We start from the raw sequence: 18094 nt of genomic DNA on the forward strand, positions 1-18094 counted from the left end.
TTAATTAGGTGTTAACAGTTGTTAACTGTTTTCATGCACGAGAGAACAGTAAACTTCCTTTCTTTCTGCTCTATGGATTTCACAAAGGGACTTTTTGGACTTGAACTTTTCAAAACCCATTCAGACCCTTCCAAAATTGCCTTTTATTTTTACTTTTTGGCCATGCTACATGGCATATGTGATCTTAGTTTCCTGACCAGGGACTGAACCAGCATCCTCTGTCATTTGAAGTGCAAGTCTTAACCATTGGACAACCAGGAAAGTCCCCAAATTGCTTTTTCTGAAATCTGCTAGCTGTATTTAGTTATTTGGCTGTAGAAGGAAAAATCTGTACTTTCAAATAGCTTAATTTTCCACCATGAAGGAAAGCCCTCCCAGAGATGCTAAGAAAAATGAAAGTAAGCCAGCAAAGATATAAATCATTCATTTTATTTCCATTCCTAAATTATATGTGAATTTATTGATTTGATATTTAAAATAGTCCTTTTGCAAAATCATCTCAGAAAACATACTAAATTTATTAAAATGCATACAAACTTTTGCTGAAAATTCTAAATCCTCTAACTGATTAACTTGTTTTCAATGCACTTGTGATGATTTCCCAAGGTTTCTGTGGTTACAAGGAACAAAGAAATCATCTTGGGACCAGAGTAGAAATTTGATTAGAATAATCCAAACAATATTTGTCTACCTCTTTACAGACTCACAGGTTGCCTATTTTGAGGGGGCTCTTACAAAGTGTACCCAAGCTTTCAGTGTTTCCCTCATTACAGTGGGCATTTTCTTTGCTTACAGTTTAAAACATTCAGCCAAGAACATGCTAGATAATAGGCAAAGTGAACCCAAGAACTTTGCTTCATGAAGTTTTATGGATATACTAAAGTGTATTGTACAATCTTCCTTGTAAGAATTAAAGACTGGAATGCAGGAGAACAAACTCTGGTGGAATACTGGAATAAAAAACATAACAGAGCTGGGCAGAATCAGGTGTGGCATCCTGGTACATTAACTTTGAAAGCCAGCCCATTGATACTAAGAACAGCAAGTAGATTCAGATTCCTTTAAAAAAAAAAAAAAAAATCTGTGCTTAGTATTTCTTTATTCAGTTTGTGAATTATTAAGATCTTTTGCATCTCCCTTTTCAAAATCTTCTTCTGTGTGATTTAATTTTTATTAGCATCAGCCTCATAGAAATGGTGAAATTAAAATCTGTTGGGTCATAATTTAAATAAGACAAATTGTGAAGTTCTGGAATAAAATAAGATCTGAGGATAATGGTGGAATTTAATTATGGAAGCCCACTGTTTCTTTCAAGAGAGAGTTCAAAGTTGTTTTGTTTTTGATTCTTGGGAGATGATAGAAAATGGCTAACTAGGTTATAACATAAACTTTGAGGGATGAAATGCAAATTTACTCAAAAAAGGGAGTTCCCATCTTCCAGTTACTATTTTAAGTGTGAAGCCAAAACCTTAAATTATTTGAGCCCTTTGGGTCTCAGCTCCCTGCTTCCACTATTTCACAGCATATCCATAGATGTGAGGGCGCACTAGCTCCCAGGACAGAGGGGCCTGTAAGTGCTGCAGCTTCAGCTTGGAGAAGCGGGCCTTCTCCAGGGCCTTCCAGCTCTCTCTGGTCAGGTTGCATCCATCAAACAGTAGGTACCAGACGGGATCCAGGACCTGTTGCCAGAAGTAATTCCAGGTGGAAGGCTTATCTGCTACATGCTCCATGAAATAAAAAGCTCCTCCCTGAGAAAGAAAAGGAGGAAAGAAAACCACACCAAGAATTTTAGTTTGGGACAAACAATTCGATAAGATGTTTAAATGTCAGATTTCAGTGGCCCCAGAGGTCCACTTCACGAGAAGACATGGAGAAATCCAAACTTACTACGATACCATTGTGGTTAATAGTGTCATCTTCTGTCAGATTGTATACAGAGCTGCCAGTCTATATTGTCTGTTCATAAAAGTAATACATAATGATAGCTAAATTTAAAGCAATTTAAAGCATTCAAGGCCTATTCTTAATGCCTGTCACATGCATGCTTGTGTGCTCAGTCACTTCCAACTCTGTGACACCATGGACTGTAGTCCACCAGGCTCCTCTGTCCATGGGATTCTTCAGACAAGAATACGAGTGGGTTGCCATGCCCTCCTCCAGGGGATCTTCCCAATCCAGGGACTGAACCCATGTCTCTTGCATCTCCTGCATTGGCAGGTGGATTCTTTACCACTGAGCCACCTCAGAAGCCTGGTTGTCAAGCTGCCCTTTGGAAGAGTTGCCCCAGTTTGTATTCATACCAGCAATAGATGTGAGTGCCCATTTTCAATAAATGCTCATCTATATTTTTAAAAATCTATTTGATGTGTAATGTGGTATTTTTTATAACATGCATATCTTTAGTATTTTTAATTATAACATCTTTTACTAAACGTTATGTGTTGGAAAGATCCCCTGTAGAAAGGAATGGCAACCCACTCTAGTATTCTTGCCTAGAGAATTACATGGACAGAAGAGCCTGGTGGGCTGTACAGTCCATGGGGTCTTAAAGAGTCTGACACGACTGAGTGACTAACTCTTTGACTACTAATACTGGCTGTTTGGATTTCTGTTTTTCTGATTTGTCTGTTAATGTCCATTATCAGTTTTCTAATAGGCTATTGGCTTTTTTTTTTTTTTTTTACTGATTAGTAAGGGCTTTTCGGAGAAGGCAATGGCACCCCACTCCAGTACTCTTGCCTGGAAAATCCCATGGACGGAGGAGCCTGGTGGGCTGCAGCCCATGGGGTCGCTAAGAGTTGGATACGACTGAGTGACTTCCCTTTAACTTTTCACTTTCATGCATTGGAGAAGGAAATGGCAACCCACTCCAGTGTTCTTGCCTGGAGAATTCCAGGGACGGGGGAGCCTGGTGGGCTGCCGTCTATGGGGTCGCACAGAGTCGGACATGACTGAAGTGACTTAGCAGCAGTAAGGGCTTTTATTATAAACTACATACACTACAAACATTTCCCCCATTTTTTGTTTGCCTTTTAATTACAATTTTTTAATTTCTCTTTTTATTTAAAAATAGAAAAAAAAAAACCTTTAAATTCTTCTGAAAATTTTTCTTAGGCTCCACTTTGCAAGCCTGTGGGAGTCTGAAACCATACCAACCACTGTCTGAGGCTAAATAACCATGTCCTGTACTTTTGTACCATTATCATAGAATGAAAGTGATAGGATTAATTTCAGAAAATTAATCATCTAACAAATGAGAACATACTGTACAGCACAGGGAACTCTACTTAATGCACTGTGGTGACCTGAATGGGAAGGAAGTCCAAAAGGGATTCACTTTGCTGTATGGTAGAAACTAATGCAACGTTGTAAAGCAACTAGACTTTAATAAAGATTAATTTTTAAAAGTAGGGAAAAAATAAAAGCACAAGTTTTTGGAAAAAAAAAAAAAAACAAACAAAAACCACTAGGTCTCTTTGTCAGTGACACAAGTGGGAGCACTGGGACAGGAGACTTGAAGTGGAACTTCTCGGATTGTTTTAAGAAAATGGCAGACAAGCCCAACATGGGGAAATCAACAGCTTCGATAAGGCCAAGCTGAAGAAGACTGAGACGCAGAAGAACAGCCTTTCCACCAAAGAGATCATTGAGCAGGAGAAGCAAGCAAAGTGAAATTTCCTGTGAACCTGGAGGATTCTCCACCGCATCATCTTGGAGACCCTGTCTGTGAGGTGGAGGAAAGTCCACCTGCAAGATATACACTAGTGACAAGCTGCACTGTGAGATTAAACAATATGTGTCTAAATTATGAACAGGTTACTGAAGGAATCAAAAGAGAAATTAAAAATTTCCTAGAAACAAATGACAATGAAAACACAACTCAAAACCTATGGGATGCAGCAGAAGCAGTTCTAAGAGGGGAATTTATAGCAATACAGTCCTACCTCAAGAAACAAAAACATTGAATAGACAACCTAACTTTATACCTAAAACAACTGGGAAAAAGAAGAACAAAAAAACCCCCCAAATTAGCAGAAGGAAACAAATCATAAAGATCAGAGCAGAAATAAATGAAAAAGAAATGAAAGAAACAATCATAAAGATTAATAAAAATAAAAGCTGGTTCTCTGAGAAGATAAACAAAATTGACAAACCTTTTGCCAGACTCATCAAGAAAAAAGAGAGAAGAATCAAATCAACAAAATAAGAAATGAAAAAGGAGAGGTTACAACAGACAATGCAGAAATACAAAGGATTATAAGAGACTTCTGAGCAACTATATGGCATAACCTAAAATGGATAATCTGGAAGAAATGGGCAAATTCTTAGAAAAGTTCAATCTTCCAAGACTGAACCAGGAAGAATTAGAAATTATGAACAACCCAATTACAAGCACAGAAATCGAAACCGATCAAAATTTGCCAAAAAGCAAACCCGGGAGCAGATGGCTTCACAGGTGAATTCTGTCAAACGTTTAGAGAGGAGCTAATACCCATCCTTCTAAAACTCTTTCAAAAAGTTGCAGAGGAAGGAACACTTCCAGACTCATTCTACAAGGCCACCATCACCCTGATTCCAAAACCAGACAAAGACAACACACAAAAAGAAAACTACAGGCCAATATCACTGATAAACATAGATGCAAAAATCCTCAACAAAATTTTAGCAAACAGAATTCACCAATACATTAAAAAACTCATACACCATGATCAAGTTGGGTTTATTCCAGGGATGCAAGGATTCTTCAATATATGCAAATCAATGTGATACACCATATTAACAAATTGAAAGATAAAAACCATATGATAATCTCAGTAGAAACCTCAATAGAAAAAGCCTTTGGGGGTATTCTTTCTACCCCCTTCTGATGCCTATGTCAGAAGCTTTCTCTATCTCCTTTATACTTTAGTAAAACTTTATTACACAAAAGCTCTGAGCGATCAAGCCTCGTCTCTGGCCCCGGATTGAATTCTTCTCCTCTGGGGGCCAAGAATCCTGGTGTATTCACGTGATTCAACAACAACCTTTCAGTATCAAACCCCAGTCTCACACATTGCAGGTAGATTCTTTATTGCCTAGTCATCAGGGAAGCCCTCTCTTACATTACAGCTTTTAAATAAAATAATATTTTGATTTCTATCTTCCTTAAAAAAAAAAAAAAAAAAACTCAAAAAAAAAAAAAGAAAAAGAAAAAGCCTTTGACAAAATTCAGCACCCATTTATGATTTAAACTTAAAAAAATGGGCATGGAAGGAACCTACCTCAACATGGTAAAGGCCATATATGATAAGCCCACAGCAAACATTATTCTCAGTGGTGAAAAACTGAAAGCATTCACCCAAAGATCAGGAACAAGACAAAGGTATCCACTCTCACCACCATTATTCAACATAATTTTGGAAGTCCTAGTTACAGCAATCAGAGAAGAAAAAGAAATAAAAGGAATCCAGATCAGAAAAGGAGAGTGCTCCCTGTTTGCAGATGACATGATACTATACATAGAAAACCCTAAAGATATTATTAGAAAATTACTAGAGCTAATCAGTGAATTTAGCAAAGTTGCAGGAGACAAAATCAATACACAGGAGTCACTTGCATTCCTGTATACAAACAATGAAAAATCAGAAAGAGAAATTAAGGAATCAGTCCCATTCACCATTGCAACAAAAAGAATAAAATATCTAGGAATAAACCTACCTAAGGAGACAAAATAACTGTATACAGAAAATTATAAGACACTGATGAAAGAAATCAAAGACAACTTAAACAGATGGAGAGATATTCCATGTTCCTGGGTAGGAAGACTCCATATTGTGAAAATGACTATACTACCAAATGCAATCTACAAATTCAGTGTAATCCCTATCAAATTACCAATGGCATTTGTCACAGAACTAGAACTAAAAATTTCACAATTCATATGGAAACACAAAAGACCCTAAATAGCCAAAGCAGTCTTGAGAAAGGAGAATGGAGCTGGAGGAATCAACCTTCCTGACTTCAGATTATACTACAAAGCTACAGTCATCAAGACAGTATGGTACTGGCACAAAAACAGAAATACAGACCAATGGAACAAGATAGAAAACCCAGAAATAAGCCCATGCAATATGGATACCTTATTTTTGACAGAAGAGTCAAGAATATCCAATGGGGCAAAGACACCTCTTCAGTAAGTGGTGCTAGGAAAACTGGACAGTTACACATAAAAGAATGAAATTAGGACACTTCCTAACACCATAAACAAAGATAAACTCAAAATGAATTAAAGACCTAAATGTAAGACCAGAAACTGTAAAACCCTTAGGAGGAAAACATAGGGAGAACACTTGATGACATAAAACAAGATCCTCTGTGACCCACCTCCTAGAGTAATGGAAATAAAAACAAAAGTAAACAAGTGGGACCTAGTTAAACTTAAAAACTTTTGCACACCAAAGAAACTATAAGCAAGGTGAACAGACAGCTCTCAGAATTGGAGAAAATAATAGCAAATGAAACAAGGGTTAATTTCCAAAATATACAAGCAGCTCATACAACTCGGTACCAGAAAAACAAACAACCCAATCAAAAAGTGGCAAAAAGACCTAAACAGACATTTCTGCAAAGAAGTCATACAGATGGCTAACAAACACGTGAAAAGATGCTCAACATCACTCATTATTAGAAAAATGCAAATCAAAACTACAATGAGATACCACCTCACATGAGTCAGAATGACCATCATCAAAAAGTCTACAAACTAAATGCTGGAGAAGGTGTGGAGAAAAGGGAACCCTCTTGCATTTTTGGTGGGAATTTAAGTTGATACAGTCACTATGGAAGACAGTATGGAGAGTCGTTAAGAAACTAGGAATAAAACCACCATATGACCCAGTAATCCCACTCCTAGGCATGTACCCTGAGGAAACCAAAACTGAAAAAGACACATGTACCCCATTGTTCATTGTAGCACTATTTACAATAGCTAGAATGTGGAAGCAACCTAGATGTCCATCGACACATGAATGGATAAAGAAGTTGTGGTACATATACACAATGGAATATTACTCAGCCATAAAGAGGAACACATTTGAGTGAGTTCTAATGAGGTGGATGAACCTAGAGCCTATTAGAGTGAAGTAAGTCAGAAAGAGAAATACCATATATTAACACATATATACAGAATCTAGAAAGATGGTACTGAAGAATTTATTTGCAGGGCAGCAATGGAGAAACAGATATAGAGAGCAAATTTATGGACATGGGGAGAGGGGAGGAGAGGGTGATCTGTATGGAGAGAGTAATATGGAAACTTACATTACCATATATAAAATAGATAGCCAATGGGAATTTGCTGTATATCTCAGGAAACTCAAATAGGGGCTCTGTATCAATGTGGAGAGGTGGGATGGGGGGAGAGATGGGAGGGAGGTTCAAGAGGAAGTGGACATATGTATACCTATTGCTGATTCATGTTGAGATTTGACAGAAAACAAAATTCTATAAGCAGTTATCTTTCAACTAAAAAATATTATTTTTTAAAAAAAGACAAAGATACTGAGCCATCTAAAAGTGTTACTGAATTCATGATAATATTTTGTAATTTGATTTTTTTCCCCAATCAGTGGATACTGTATGTAAATAACTGTCAAATAGCAGTAACTGCTGGTTTCATCTAGGACAGTCCTGTAAATATAGATCAAGTCTGGACACAGTAGAGGGTACACATTATTAACGAGTCTTCAGAAGTTTTCTACTTAACCTACCTCTGGGGCGAGAAGGAGGAAAGGGACCAATGAGTACCTCCAAAACCCATTCTCCTTAGCCTCTTCTAGCTTCCCTAGTCTTAGCTGTTCAGGCAGAGTTTAGAGAGGGAGTTCCCCCTACTTGCCCCTCTGTGGGCAAGTACGAGACATGTGTTCAGGAATGGAAAACTTGAAATTTCCTGATGGAAAAAAATTTTTCCATGGAAGAGGACAGGAGAGAAGAGGAGACCCAGGTCTGAGGAGGTTGCTGATGCCCTCTGGGTTGCACAGGTTAGACTAGAGAGCCTGTTACCCTTTCAGGTGACTTGTGTAGCCAACTGGGCATGAAGATTTGGGATTAGAAGAGAGATCTGAGCTTGATACTTAGATTTGGAAACCATCTGTGTGTGTGGTAATTGAAAACTTTGGTGGTACATGAGATTACACAGGGGGTGTATATAAGCAAAATTAGAGCCAAAATAGAAACTCCAGTGTTTAAGAGATGGGCAGAGGAAGAATAGCCAGCAAAAATGGTAGAAATGTTGAAGTTGAAGCAATACAAAGCCCCAGTGATAAACACTGTGGTGCAGTGTTAAGAATATGTGCATTAAAGTCAGATCTGCTGGCTGCGTTGGAGAAGGCAATGGCACCCCACTCCAGTACTCTTGGCTGGAAAATCCCATGGACGGAGGAGCCTGGTAGGCTGCAGTCCATAGGGTCACTACGAGTCGGACACGACTGAGCGACTTCACTTTCACTTTTTAGTTTCATGGATTGGAGGAGGAAATGGCAACCCACTCCAGTATTCTTGCCTGGAGAATCCCAGGCATGGGGGAGCCTGGTGGGCTGCCATCTATGGGGTCGCACAAAGTCGGACACGACTGAAATAACTTAGCAGCAGCAGCTGACTGCGTAATGTGGGGCAAGTTTCTTAACTTCTCTAGGTCTGTTTCCCCAGCCCAACATGAAGACAGTCCCTGCGTTAAGGACTGTGTGATGGGGTGAATGACAATGCAGGAAAGCCTCTGGTTCTATTCAGCAGTGAGTGGGTGCTTTGTAGGAGCTAAAGGAAGAATATGATCCCCTAAGAGCATTCTCAGTGCTTAAACCCAAGGTGATCATTATTTGCTTTGCAGAGGCGTTGTGAGATTAGTAACACATAAGCAAAATGTCTCTTAAATGTGCCCAGTTAATGCCCAGTCTTGGGACAGATGAACCCAGGATTTGAATGTTAGAATCAGACCTTTTTCAGTTACAGTTTTGATGTCGGCCTATTCTTGAGCCAAACACAGAATTACAGTCGGCCCTCAGTATCCTTGGCTTCAGTCAACAGATAAAAAATATTAGGAAAAAATCCAGAAAGTTCAAAAAAGGCCAAACTTGAACTTCCCACATGCTGGCAACTATTTATGTAGCATTTACTTTGTATTAGATATTAAAAAGTAATCTAGAGATGATTTAAGGTATGTGGGAGGTTATGTGTGGGTTATATGCAGATTCTATACCATTTTATGTAAGGGACTTGAGCTTGTATAGATTTTGGTATCTGTGGTGGGGGTAGGGAGTGACTCTCAGGGACAACTGTATATTATTGCCTCTAAACACTATCTTTAAGTCCATTTCTTCCTGAGGAACTTCCTCTGTTAGAAAATAAAACTGAGGTCTCCGGTGGTATCACCCTAAACATGGCCATCTCATCTGATCTCAGAAGCTAAGCAGGGTTGGGTCTGGTTGGTACTTGGATGGGAGAAAATAAAACTGGGGATTACAGACCATCTTTTCCCCCTAGAAGAGTAAATTCAAATGTTAAAATACTCATATTTTATGTATGTTCAGCTTTGTTTAGAATTGTTGTTCAGTTTCTCAGTCATGTCTGACTCTTTGCAACCCCATGAACTGCAGCACACCAAGCTTCTATTTAAAACTAGCTTTTAAGTAAACAATAAAGGTAATATGTGAAAATTACATACAGGTATAAAGAATTTCAAACTGTACGGAGAGGTATAAAATGAAAAGAAATTCTTTCCCCTCATCCAGTTCCCTTCCCAATTAACTTAAAGTGTTAAGTAAGGTAACCACTGTTAATCGTTACGTTTATAATTCCCATTAACATAAATACTTATATAAGTATATTCTATCCCCCACACAAATGGATTAGCACTCTACATAATATTCCGTTTTCATTGCTTTTAAAATTAACACTGTCTCTTGAGGATGTTTTTCATTGACATAGGTAAAAATTTCTTGTTTTAACAGCTGCAAAGAAATCCTTTATACTATGTGACAATTTACTTAACAACTTCCCACTGATGGATGTTATTTCCAATTTATTATATTAAAAATACTGTAATGAATATTTTTACCTTTAAATGAGTTTTTGTGTATTTTTGCACAATAGCTATAGAATAAATTCCTGTTGGATGAAGATGTAAATTACTTGAAAATTTGATATTATTAAATTGCCCTCCAAAGAGGACAGTTCCTCCAGTTGGGTGTCCAGACCCCCAGACCCACCCACTTAAAAGTCTCTGACAGAATAGTAGATAAAAAGGGTCTTGCTTTAATTTCTTTTTAATTGAAGTATGGTTAATTATGGAGAAGGAAATGACAACCCACTCCAGTGTTCTTGCCTGGAGAATCCCAGGGACGGAGGAGCCTGGTGGGCTGCCGTGTATGGGGTTGCAGAGAGTCAGACACAACTGAAGCGACTTAGCAGGAACAGCAGCAGCATGGTTGATTATAATATTAGTTTCAGGTGTACAACAAGTGATTCAAAATTTTTATAGTTTATACTCCATTTAAAGTTATTACAAAATAATGACTACACTGTGCTGTAGAATATATCCTTGTTGCCTATTTATTTTACACATCCTAGTTTGTATCTCTTAATCCCATACCACTCTTGCTCCTCCCTTTTTTCCTCTCCCAGGTGGTAACCACTAGTTTGTTCTGTATATCTATGAATTTATTTCTGTTTTATTATATTCATTTGTTTTATTTTCAAGATTCCACTATAAAATATCATGCTTTAATTTGTTCTTTAATTACAAGACTAGATATTTAAATCATATATTGGCTATTTTTATTTATATTTCTGTTCCTGTGCTTTGCTTTTTTTCCCTCTTTTTAAAAATAATTTAAGAATCCTGTTGATCTTGTTGATTTGTAACACCTTTATGAAGGAAGTTAACTCATTATCGTCCTTGGTAAATATTTTTTACAAAATATTTTTGTACTTCAAATTTATTTATGGTCATTTTCCCTGCAGGAGTTCTAACATTTTTTTTTTTATTCATGTACTATCAATCTTTTCCTTCATAGCTTCTGCACTCGAATATTTTTAAAAAATTCAACAGTATTTTTTCTAGTAGCTTTACTTTTATGTTAGGGTGTTTGATCTACTGAAATTGGGAGGACTGCCCGTGGTGATGTGCTTGCCACTAAGCAGCCCTCCTCATGCCCGCACTCACCGGCCTCAGCACTCGGCACACTTCCTGGAGGATCTGCTCCTGGTTCTTCACGGAGCAGAGCACCAGGGTGCAGACCACCACATCCATGGAGCCTGAGGCCACCTGGTGCATGTTCTCCCCGGCAGCCACTATGAAGCGCTCAAACTGCAGGTGTCGGTTCTGGGCAATGCTCTTGATCAAGAACTTCTCAAAGCTGGGGTTGGGATCAACACAGGTCACCTGGCATCCAGAGGGGTAGAACTTGAAGTTGGCCCCCGTGCCACAGCCCAGCTCCAGCAAGGAGAGCTTCCCAGAGGGGCCCGTGAACTCCCGCAGGTTGCTGAAGAGCTCCTGCTTTTTGCTCTCCATCTGTTTATTGTACATCACAGTGAACCTTGCCAGGAAGTAAGGGAACCACTGTTTGCATATCCAGTTCCACAAGCCCAGAAAGTCCAGCAGGTACATGGGAAATGCCAGGATGCAGACAGCCAGCCGGAGGATAAAAATGGTGAGCGCCATCACTCAGAAGAGAAGAAAACAGGCCAGCAGTCAAAGAGCTGACTCCTTTAATTGCAGGAAGTAGGTTTCTGGTCACACTCCAGAGCCAATCAGCTGCAGAGGAAAGAAGAACTGGCTGTGCTGGAAATACACAGCTGAAGTCAGATCTCAGGCAAGAGACCCATTTTATCCCGTTAATAGATGTTTGGCAGAAATTGCCTCATGGCTTATTTTTCATGAAGTGAAATGAGAAGGTTCCCAGCTTTTCCTTAGAAGGAAAGCTGATTACAGCCCCTTATTCCTGCTTGGAGACTACTGCTGCAGTTTTAAATGCAGAGTGTACTCACAGCTTCTGTTCTCCAGTCTCCTAAGAAAACAATCTGTGGGTGGAGCCTGGTTAAAACACACCAGAAGGCCGTTGGTAAACCCGATTTATTACTCTGTGCCCCGTCCTACTTCTGTTCCATCCTTCCCACCTCTGCCTCATTTTTTTTAAAAAAGAAGTGAAAGCACATGCCTGTCTGGTCACAGCAAGAGTTTTCCCTTTTGCATTCTAGGCAGAGGTTCTTAGATGTTCATAACTGCACAGTGGGATTATTTTTAAGTCACTGTTTTGGGCTGCCCATTTTTAAAGGGCAAGTTTCACCTTCAAACTGTGCCAAATTACTACATTACTGAATTAACTTACCAGAATGGGCAATGGCACCCCACTCCAGTACTTTTGCCTGGAAAATCCCATGGATGGAGGAGCCTGGTAGGCTGCAGTCTGTGGGGTCGCTAAGAGTCAGACACGACTGAGCGACTTCACTTTCGCTTTCACTTTTCACTTTCATGCATTGGAGAAGGAAATGGCAACCCACTCCAGTGTTCTTGCCTGGAGACTCCCAGGGATGGGGGAGCCTGGTGGGCTGCTGTCTATGGGGTCGCACAGAGTCGGACACGACTGAATTAACTTACATAAAAATAGTCCCCAGAATATTCACTTTTGGGAACTTAAAGTGTTAAGAAAATATTTTCAGAAACCTGGGCCTTAGGGTGTTCAGGAAACATAGAAATGCTCAAAGATAATGGTAATGTTTACTTTTTAAAACCATGTGATGGACACAGGGAGTGTTTTGTTTCATTATATGTTATACCCAATACGTATTTTATAAATATGTGCTCCATCTTAACAGCTTTCTTGAGGTAGAATTAACATAAAATAAACTACACATATTTAAGCTGTATCATTTGGTTAAATTCTGGCACATGTACACACACATGAAATCACTGCTTCAGTCAAGGTAATGAATATATCAGTCATACTCCCTGCCTCCCAAATACCTCTTGCCCCTTTGTGATCCCTCTTTCCTGCCCTCCGTATTCCCAGGCCACCACTGATCTATTTTCTGTCACTGGAGTTAGTTTGCCTTTCCTATAGTTGGGCTTACAAGAATCCGCCTGCAATGCAGAAGACCCCAGTTCAATTCCTGGTTGATTCCTGGGTCAGGATGATCCTCTGGAGAAAGGATAGAGTACCCACTCCAGTATTCTTGGGTTTCCCTAGTGGCTCAGATGGTAAAGAATCTGCCTGCAATGTGGGAGACCTGGGTTTGATCCCTCGGTTGGGAAGATCCCCTGGAGGAGGATGGCAACCCACTCCAGGATTCTTGCCTGGAGAATCTCCATGGACAGAGGTCTTGGCAGGCTACAGTCCATGGGGTCACAAAGAGTTGGACATGACAGAGTGACTAAGCCCATACACATACATCCTATGATTTTATGTTAATTGGAATCATACAATATCTACTTTTATTGTCTGATTTCTTTCATCCAGCATAATTAAGAGTCATTCATACTGTTGTATGTATCCATTGATTTTCCACTGAGTAGTATTCTATTGTATGGATCTATAACAGTTTGTTTATCTACTCTCCTGAATTTGATGGATATTTGAGTTGTTAACAGTTTTCATGGCTTATTACAGTAGCTTATTACAAATGAAGCTACTATGGGGACTTTTCCAGTGGTCCAGTGGTTAAGAACCCTCCTTGCAATGCAGGGGACTCAGGTTTGATCCCTGGTTGGGAAACTAAGATCCCACATGCTGCATAGCATCTAAGCCCCTGAAAGGTTGTTGCTGAGCCATGAAAAATGATGGGATTCTTGGCCTCTCTAGGAGAGGAGTTCAATCTGGGGCCAGTGACAAGGCTTGATTGCTTGAAAACTTGTAATAAAGTTTTATTAAAGTATAGAAGAGATAGAGAAAGCTTCTGACATAGACATCAGAAGGGGGCAGAAAGAGTGCCCCCCTACTAGTGTTTAGCTAGATGTTATATAGCTACTGCTGCTGCTGCTAAGTCACTTCAGTCGTGTGTGACTCTGTGTTACACCATAGACGGCAGCCCACCAGGCTCCCCCGTCCCTGGGATTCTCCAGGCAAGAACACTGGAGGGGGTTGCCATTTCCTTCTCCAATGCATGAAAGTGAAGTCACTCAGTCGTGTCTGACCCTTAGCGACCCCATGGACTGCAGCCTACCGAGCTCCTCTGTCCATGGGATTTTCCAGGCAAGAGTACTGGAGTGGGTTGCCATTGTATAGCTACTAGCAGTCTGCTAATTAGAGAAAGGAAATGTCTCAAAACTCAGAGACTGGTACTAGGCCCCTCACGCACAACATGCATTTTGAAATAACATTGGCACAAGGTGAGATGTCCCAGGCCATAAAATGATTGACATGTATTTTGAAGAGAGGCAGGTTTCCAAGCAAATACAGTCTCATTAATGTAGCTTAAGAGAACATTTGCATGAGTAAAGCATACTGGTTTGTCAAAGTCTGTTCTTTTTTTTTTTTATTTTTTTTAATTTTTTAAAATTTTATTTTATTTTTAAACTTTACAATATTGTATTGGTTCTGTCATATATTGAAACGACAGTTCTAAAAGACATTCTTTTAAAAAATCAACATAAAAAAAAAAAAGAAAAAAAAATCAACATGAAACATTAAAGAAATCACATTCAAGGCTACAACTGCTTCCGTCACTAAATTTCAAAGTTTTTATTATAGATTTGACATTTTATGACTAAATTAGAATAAACCTAGAAAGATTATCCTCTCACATAGAGTAAAAAATTTGAAAATTATTTTTCTAAGAAACTCATGAATCAAAGAAATAATTTTAATAGAAAATTCTATGAATTGAATGATTGTGAAAATACTAATAGGAAGCCAGAAGAAAATAACTTTAAATGTTTATTTGAGAAAACAAATAAAGGTCCAAATACACAAGTTTATTACCTGATAAAAAGTTTACCAAAAAAAAAAAACATATTCTTGACCTAAAAACAGAAGCCAGAAAATGATCAAGATACTACTACAAATCAATGAACCAGAACAAAACATACAACAGAGAATCACAAAAGGCAGTCTTTCAGCATTCAAATATTTGAAGATGAATGACAATCCGAAAGGATGAGTCAAGGAAAAAAAAACAGTAGAACACAAAAAATGTATCAGGAATATAACATTAGGACATCCTAGAATAGGCTACAGATCAGGGATGTAATCACTTCCTCAAACACAGTAGTGATCCCACTGTTCATACATTCAGTGAGACACATAGAGGAATGGAGAATGAAAGCAACAAACAAAAATATAGAAACACAAACATACCAGCACAAATAGAAATACCAACGCACATATCATAGGCCAATATAGAGGTTGGGGGGGCGGGTCTCTATACTTTTTCACTATTGCTCTTTATTACTGTTTCAGTTTGCAACCCTGTTGTCACACACGCTGAAATCATCCTATTGACTTGTTCATTATCATTATGCTCCAAGTGGCCAGTGACTAGTCAGTTAAGTCCACTTCTGCAACTTCAGTTCATAGCAAATCAGGGCCTGCTCTAGGATTCTTCCTTATGTTGCTGTCTGCCAGGAAGCCATGGTAAGCCTGCATCTCCAACAGGCTGTGGGTTGTCAGCCTCTCTTCACATGGTGTCCTGAGTGTTCTGTTCCTGGGGCTGGGTCACCTGCTGGAGCTTATCCTTAGGAAGATCCAACTCCTGTGGTATCTCTGCCTCTGCCTCATTGAATAGCTGCTTACCCTGCAGGGTGTATAGCAGCTGGAGGAAGGTCTGGTGCCTCTGCCGCTTGTCCTTCTCCTGCCCTGCCTGCTGCTTCAGGGTTCCAAGTTCCTGATATAGTCGTTGAAGTTCCTGTTGAGCTCCTGTCTGACGCTCCCTCACTTCTGACGAAGCCTCTGCCAGATTCTGCAAATGCTTCTCCTGTTCCAGCTGCCACTACTTCTGGGCTATTCTGAGTTTTTCCATGGCCATTTGCTTCTTGGCCTGGAGCTGTTTAAGGGCCTCCTGGAGCTGTGCCTGCTTTATTTGGGCCTCCTCCACCTTGGGCAGTGCCTCGGTCAGGGAATTTGTGATAACCTCCACATGCTCTTGATATGTGGCCTTCAGCTCTTTCCATTGCTCTTTGGCTTCAAGTGCCTTCTGCCGGCTTGTGTCTTCAGAAGCCAAGGGGTTCTGGTCCTGGGCAGTGCCTTCCTGAACCAAGAAATTCTGCAGGAAGTCTACTACTTGAAGCTGGCTGCAAAGGAGCTTGTCTTTCTTCCGAGAGTCCATCACAAACTCAGCCAGGATCTGGGCAGGCAGTTCAGCTTCCTCCTGAAAACCAACAGGCTCCAGGATGTCTGCTACCTTGGCCAGGACCTCTCGGGCTGCAGTCTCCACTTCAGACTCTGCAGCCCCCATTTTGCTCCAGGCTGCGCTCCAGCTCTACTCTGGGACTCCAAAGTCTGTTCTTAATCTTAGGTGGAACTAACTTGAAGACAGAGTCTAGGGTAAATACATAGTTCATTAACATAGCTTAAGACAGACATTTCCATAAGAAAAATACATTGGTTAGCTCAAGGTTTGAGAAAAGTTAAGTTCAGGTGGAATCAGGTGTCATCATGGCAACACAGATCTTAAAAGAAACCTCTTTTTAAATTTATATAGAGAAGGGGAGAGCTTCCCTCATAGCTCAGTTGGTAAATCATCTGCCTGCAGTGCAGGAGACCTGAGTTCAATTCCTGGGTCAGGAAGATCCCCTGGAGAAGGAAGTGGCAACCCACTCCAGTATTCCTGCCTGGAGAATCCCATGGACAGAGGAGCCTGGCAGGCTGAAGCCCATGGGGTTGCAAGAGTCAGACACTGTTGTAGCCATGCATTCCGGGAAACAAACTCACTCAGAAGGACAATGCAGATAGTGGAGTGCAGTTTATTACACCGGCGGGCCCAAGGCGGAGTTTCCTCTTAGCCAAGGACCCCGACCAGTTTTTGTGAAAACCTTATATATCCTAAGTGTACTTGCTCAAACCCACCTCCCCAAATTTCTTGAAACTAGTCTGGACAAGGTAAAAGATATGATCAAAGTTAACCCATGATTCATGTGTCACAAGACTAGATGAACAGTGGATATTTATCAATAGGACTGTGGTCATATTCTGATAAACATAATGGAATTTACCACTTTGATCTATTACAGAGATAATTAGCATATTCTTTTAGGCAACAGAGAGTCCAAGTACAAGTCCTGAGGCTCTTTTATCAGGGAGTGGGGGCGGGGTCTGGTTTTCCATTGGTATGCCACTTCTATAGACACTGGGAACAAAGTTCAGAGTCTACTGGGAGAGTGACCAAGCTTGTAGCCTAATGTTCTCAGCCTGGCCTAAGATGGAGTCCAGCTCTGTCTGTTTCCTCCTTCAACACGACTTAGTGACTATACCACCACCACCACCAGAGAAGGGGATAAAAACACTAACACTTATAGTTTGTTTCCTCCTGCTGCTTAAGAGAGAGAGAAAAAATGTCTGATACTTGCAGCCTGTTTCTTCCGTTTGGAGACCCCTAGCCTTCCTGTCTGGTACCCTCTCACCCCCACACCACAGCTACTGAACCTGAGTGCTCTGGAACCCACAGGTCACAACTAGAGAGTCCGTGCGCCTCAATGAAAGATCCCAAATGATGCAACAAAGATCCTGCATGCCACAACTAAGACCCAATGTGGTCAAACGTATTTTTTTTAAAGTTAAGCTACTGTGAACATTAGTGTACAAGCCTTTGTATGGACATATGCTTCCATTTCTCATGGATAAATTTCTTTAATAGAATGTAAGTGTCACATGGTAGGTATATGTTTACCTCTTAAAGAAAAATGCCAAACTGTTTTCCAGGCTGATTGTACCACCAGCAAGTGTATGAGAGATTTAGTCGCTCCACATCCTCACCAACACTTGGTGTGGCCGTCCTTCTAATTGTAGGCATCCTCAAATGTATCTAGTGGTCCCTCACTGTTGTTTTAACTTGCATCTCCCAGATGATCAATGATGCCAAGCATCTTTCGATGAGCTTATTCGCCATCCATGTATCTTGTTCAGAGTGT

The 18094-nt window shown here is 40.0% G+C and overlaps 2 protein-coding genes and 2 pseudogenes across 6 annotated transcripts in view; 2 read left to right on the forward strand and 2 right to left on the reverse strand.

Annotated features, from left to right (window-relative positions):
• The window catches only part of LOC147371610 (uncharacterized), a 130702-nt gene that overhangs the window by 12364 nt on the left and 100244 nt on the right, over nucleotides 1–18094 (forward strand). The window lies entirely within an intron of this gene.
• TMT1A (thiol methyltransferase 1A) lies at nucleotides 414–11720 on the reverse strand. The gene is made up of 2 exons (XM_086399477.1): nucleotides 11198–11720; nucleotides 414–1748 (listed from the first exon to the last, which is right to left on the reverse strand). The coding sequence occupies exons 1-2, from the start codon at nucleotides 11693–11695 to the stop codon at nucleotides 1512–1514; spliced, it is 735 nt and encodes a 244-aa protein (XP_086255603.1). The 5' UTR covers nucleotides 11696–11720; the 3' UTR covers nucleotides 414–1511.
• Nucleotides 3520–3790, forward strand: LOC147371612 (thymosin beta-10 pseudogene; annotated as a pseudogene).
• Nucleotides 15397–16475, reverse strand: LOC147371613 (outer kinetochore KNL1 complex subunit ZWINT pseudogene; annotated as a pseudogene).

Source organism: Bos grunniens, chromosome 5, assembly GCF_055505025.1.
Source record: "Bos grunniens cultivar Pamir isolate PY7600 chromosome 5, Bosgru_T2T1.0, whole genome shotgun sequence".
In the NCBI taxonomy this organism is placed as follows: Eukaryota; Metazoa; Chordata; class Mammalia; order Artiodactyla; family Bovidae; genus Bos; species Bos grunniens.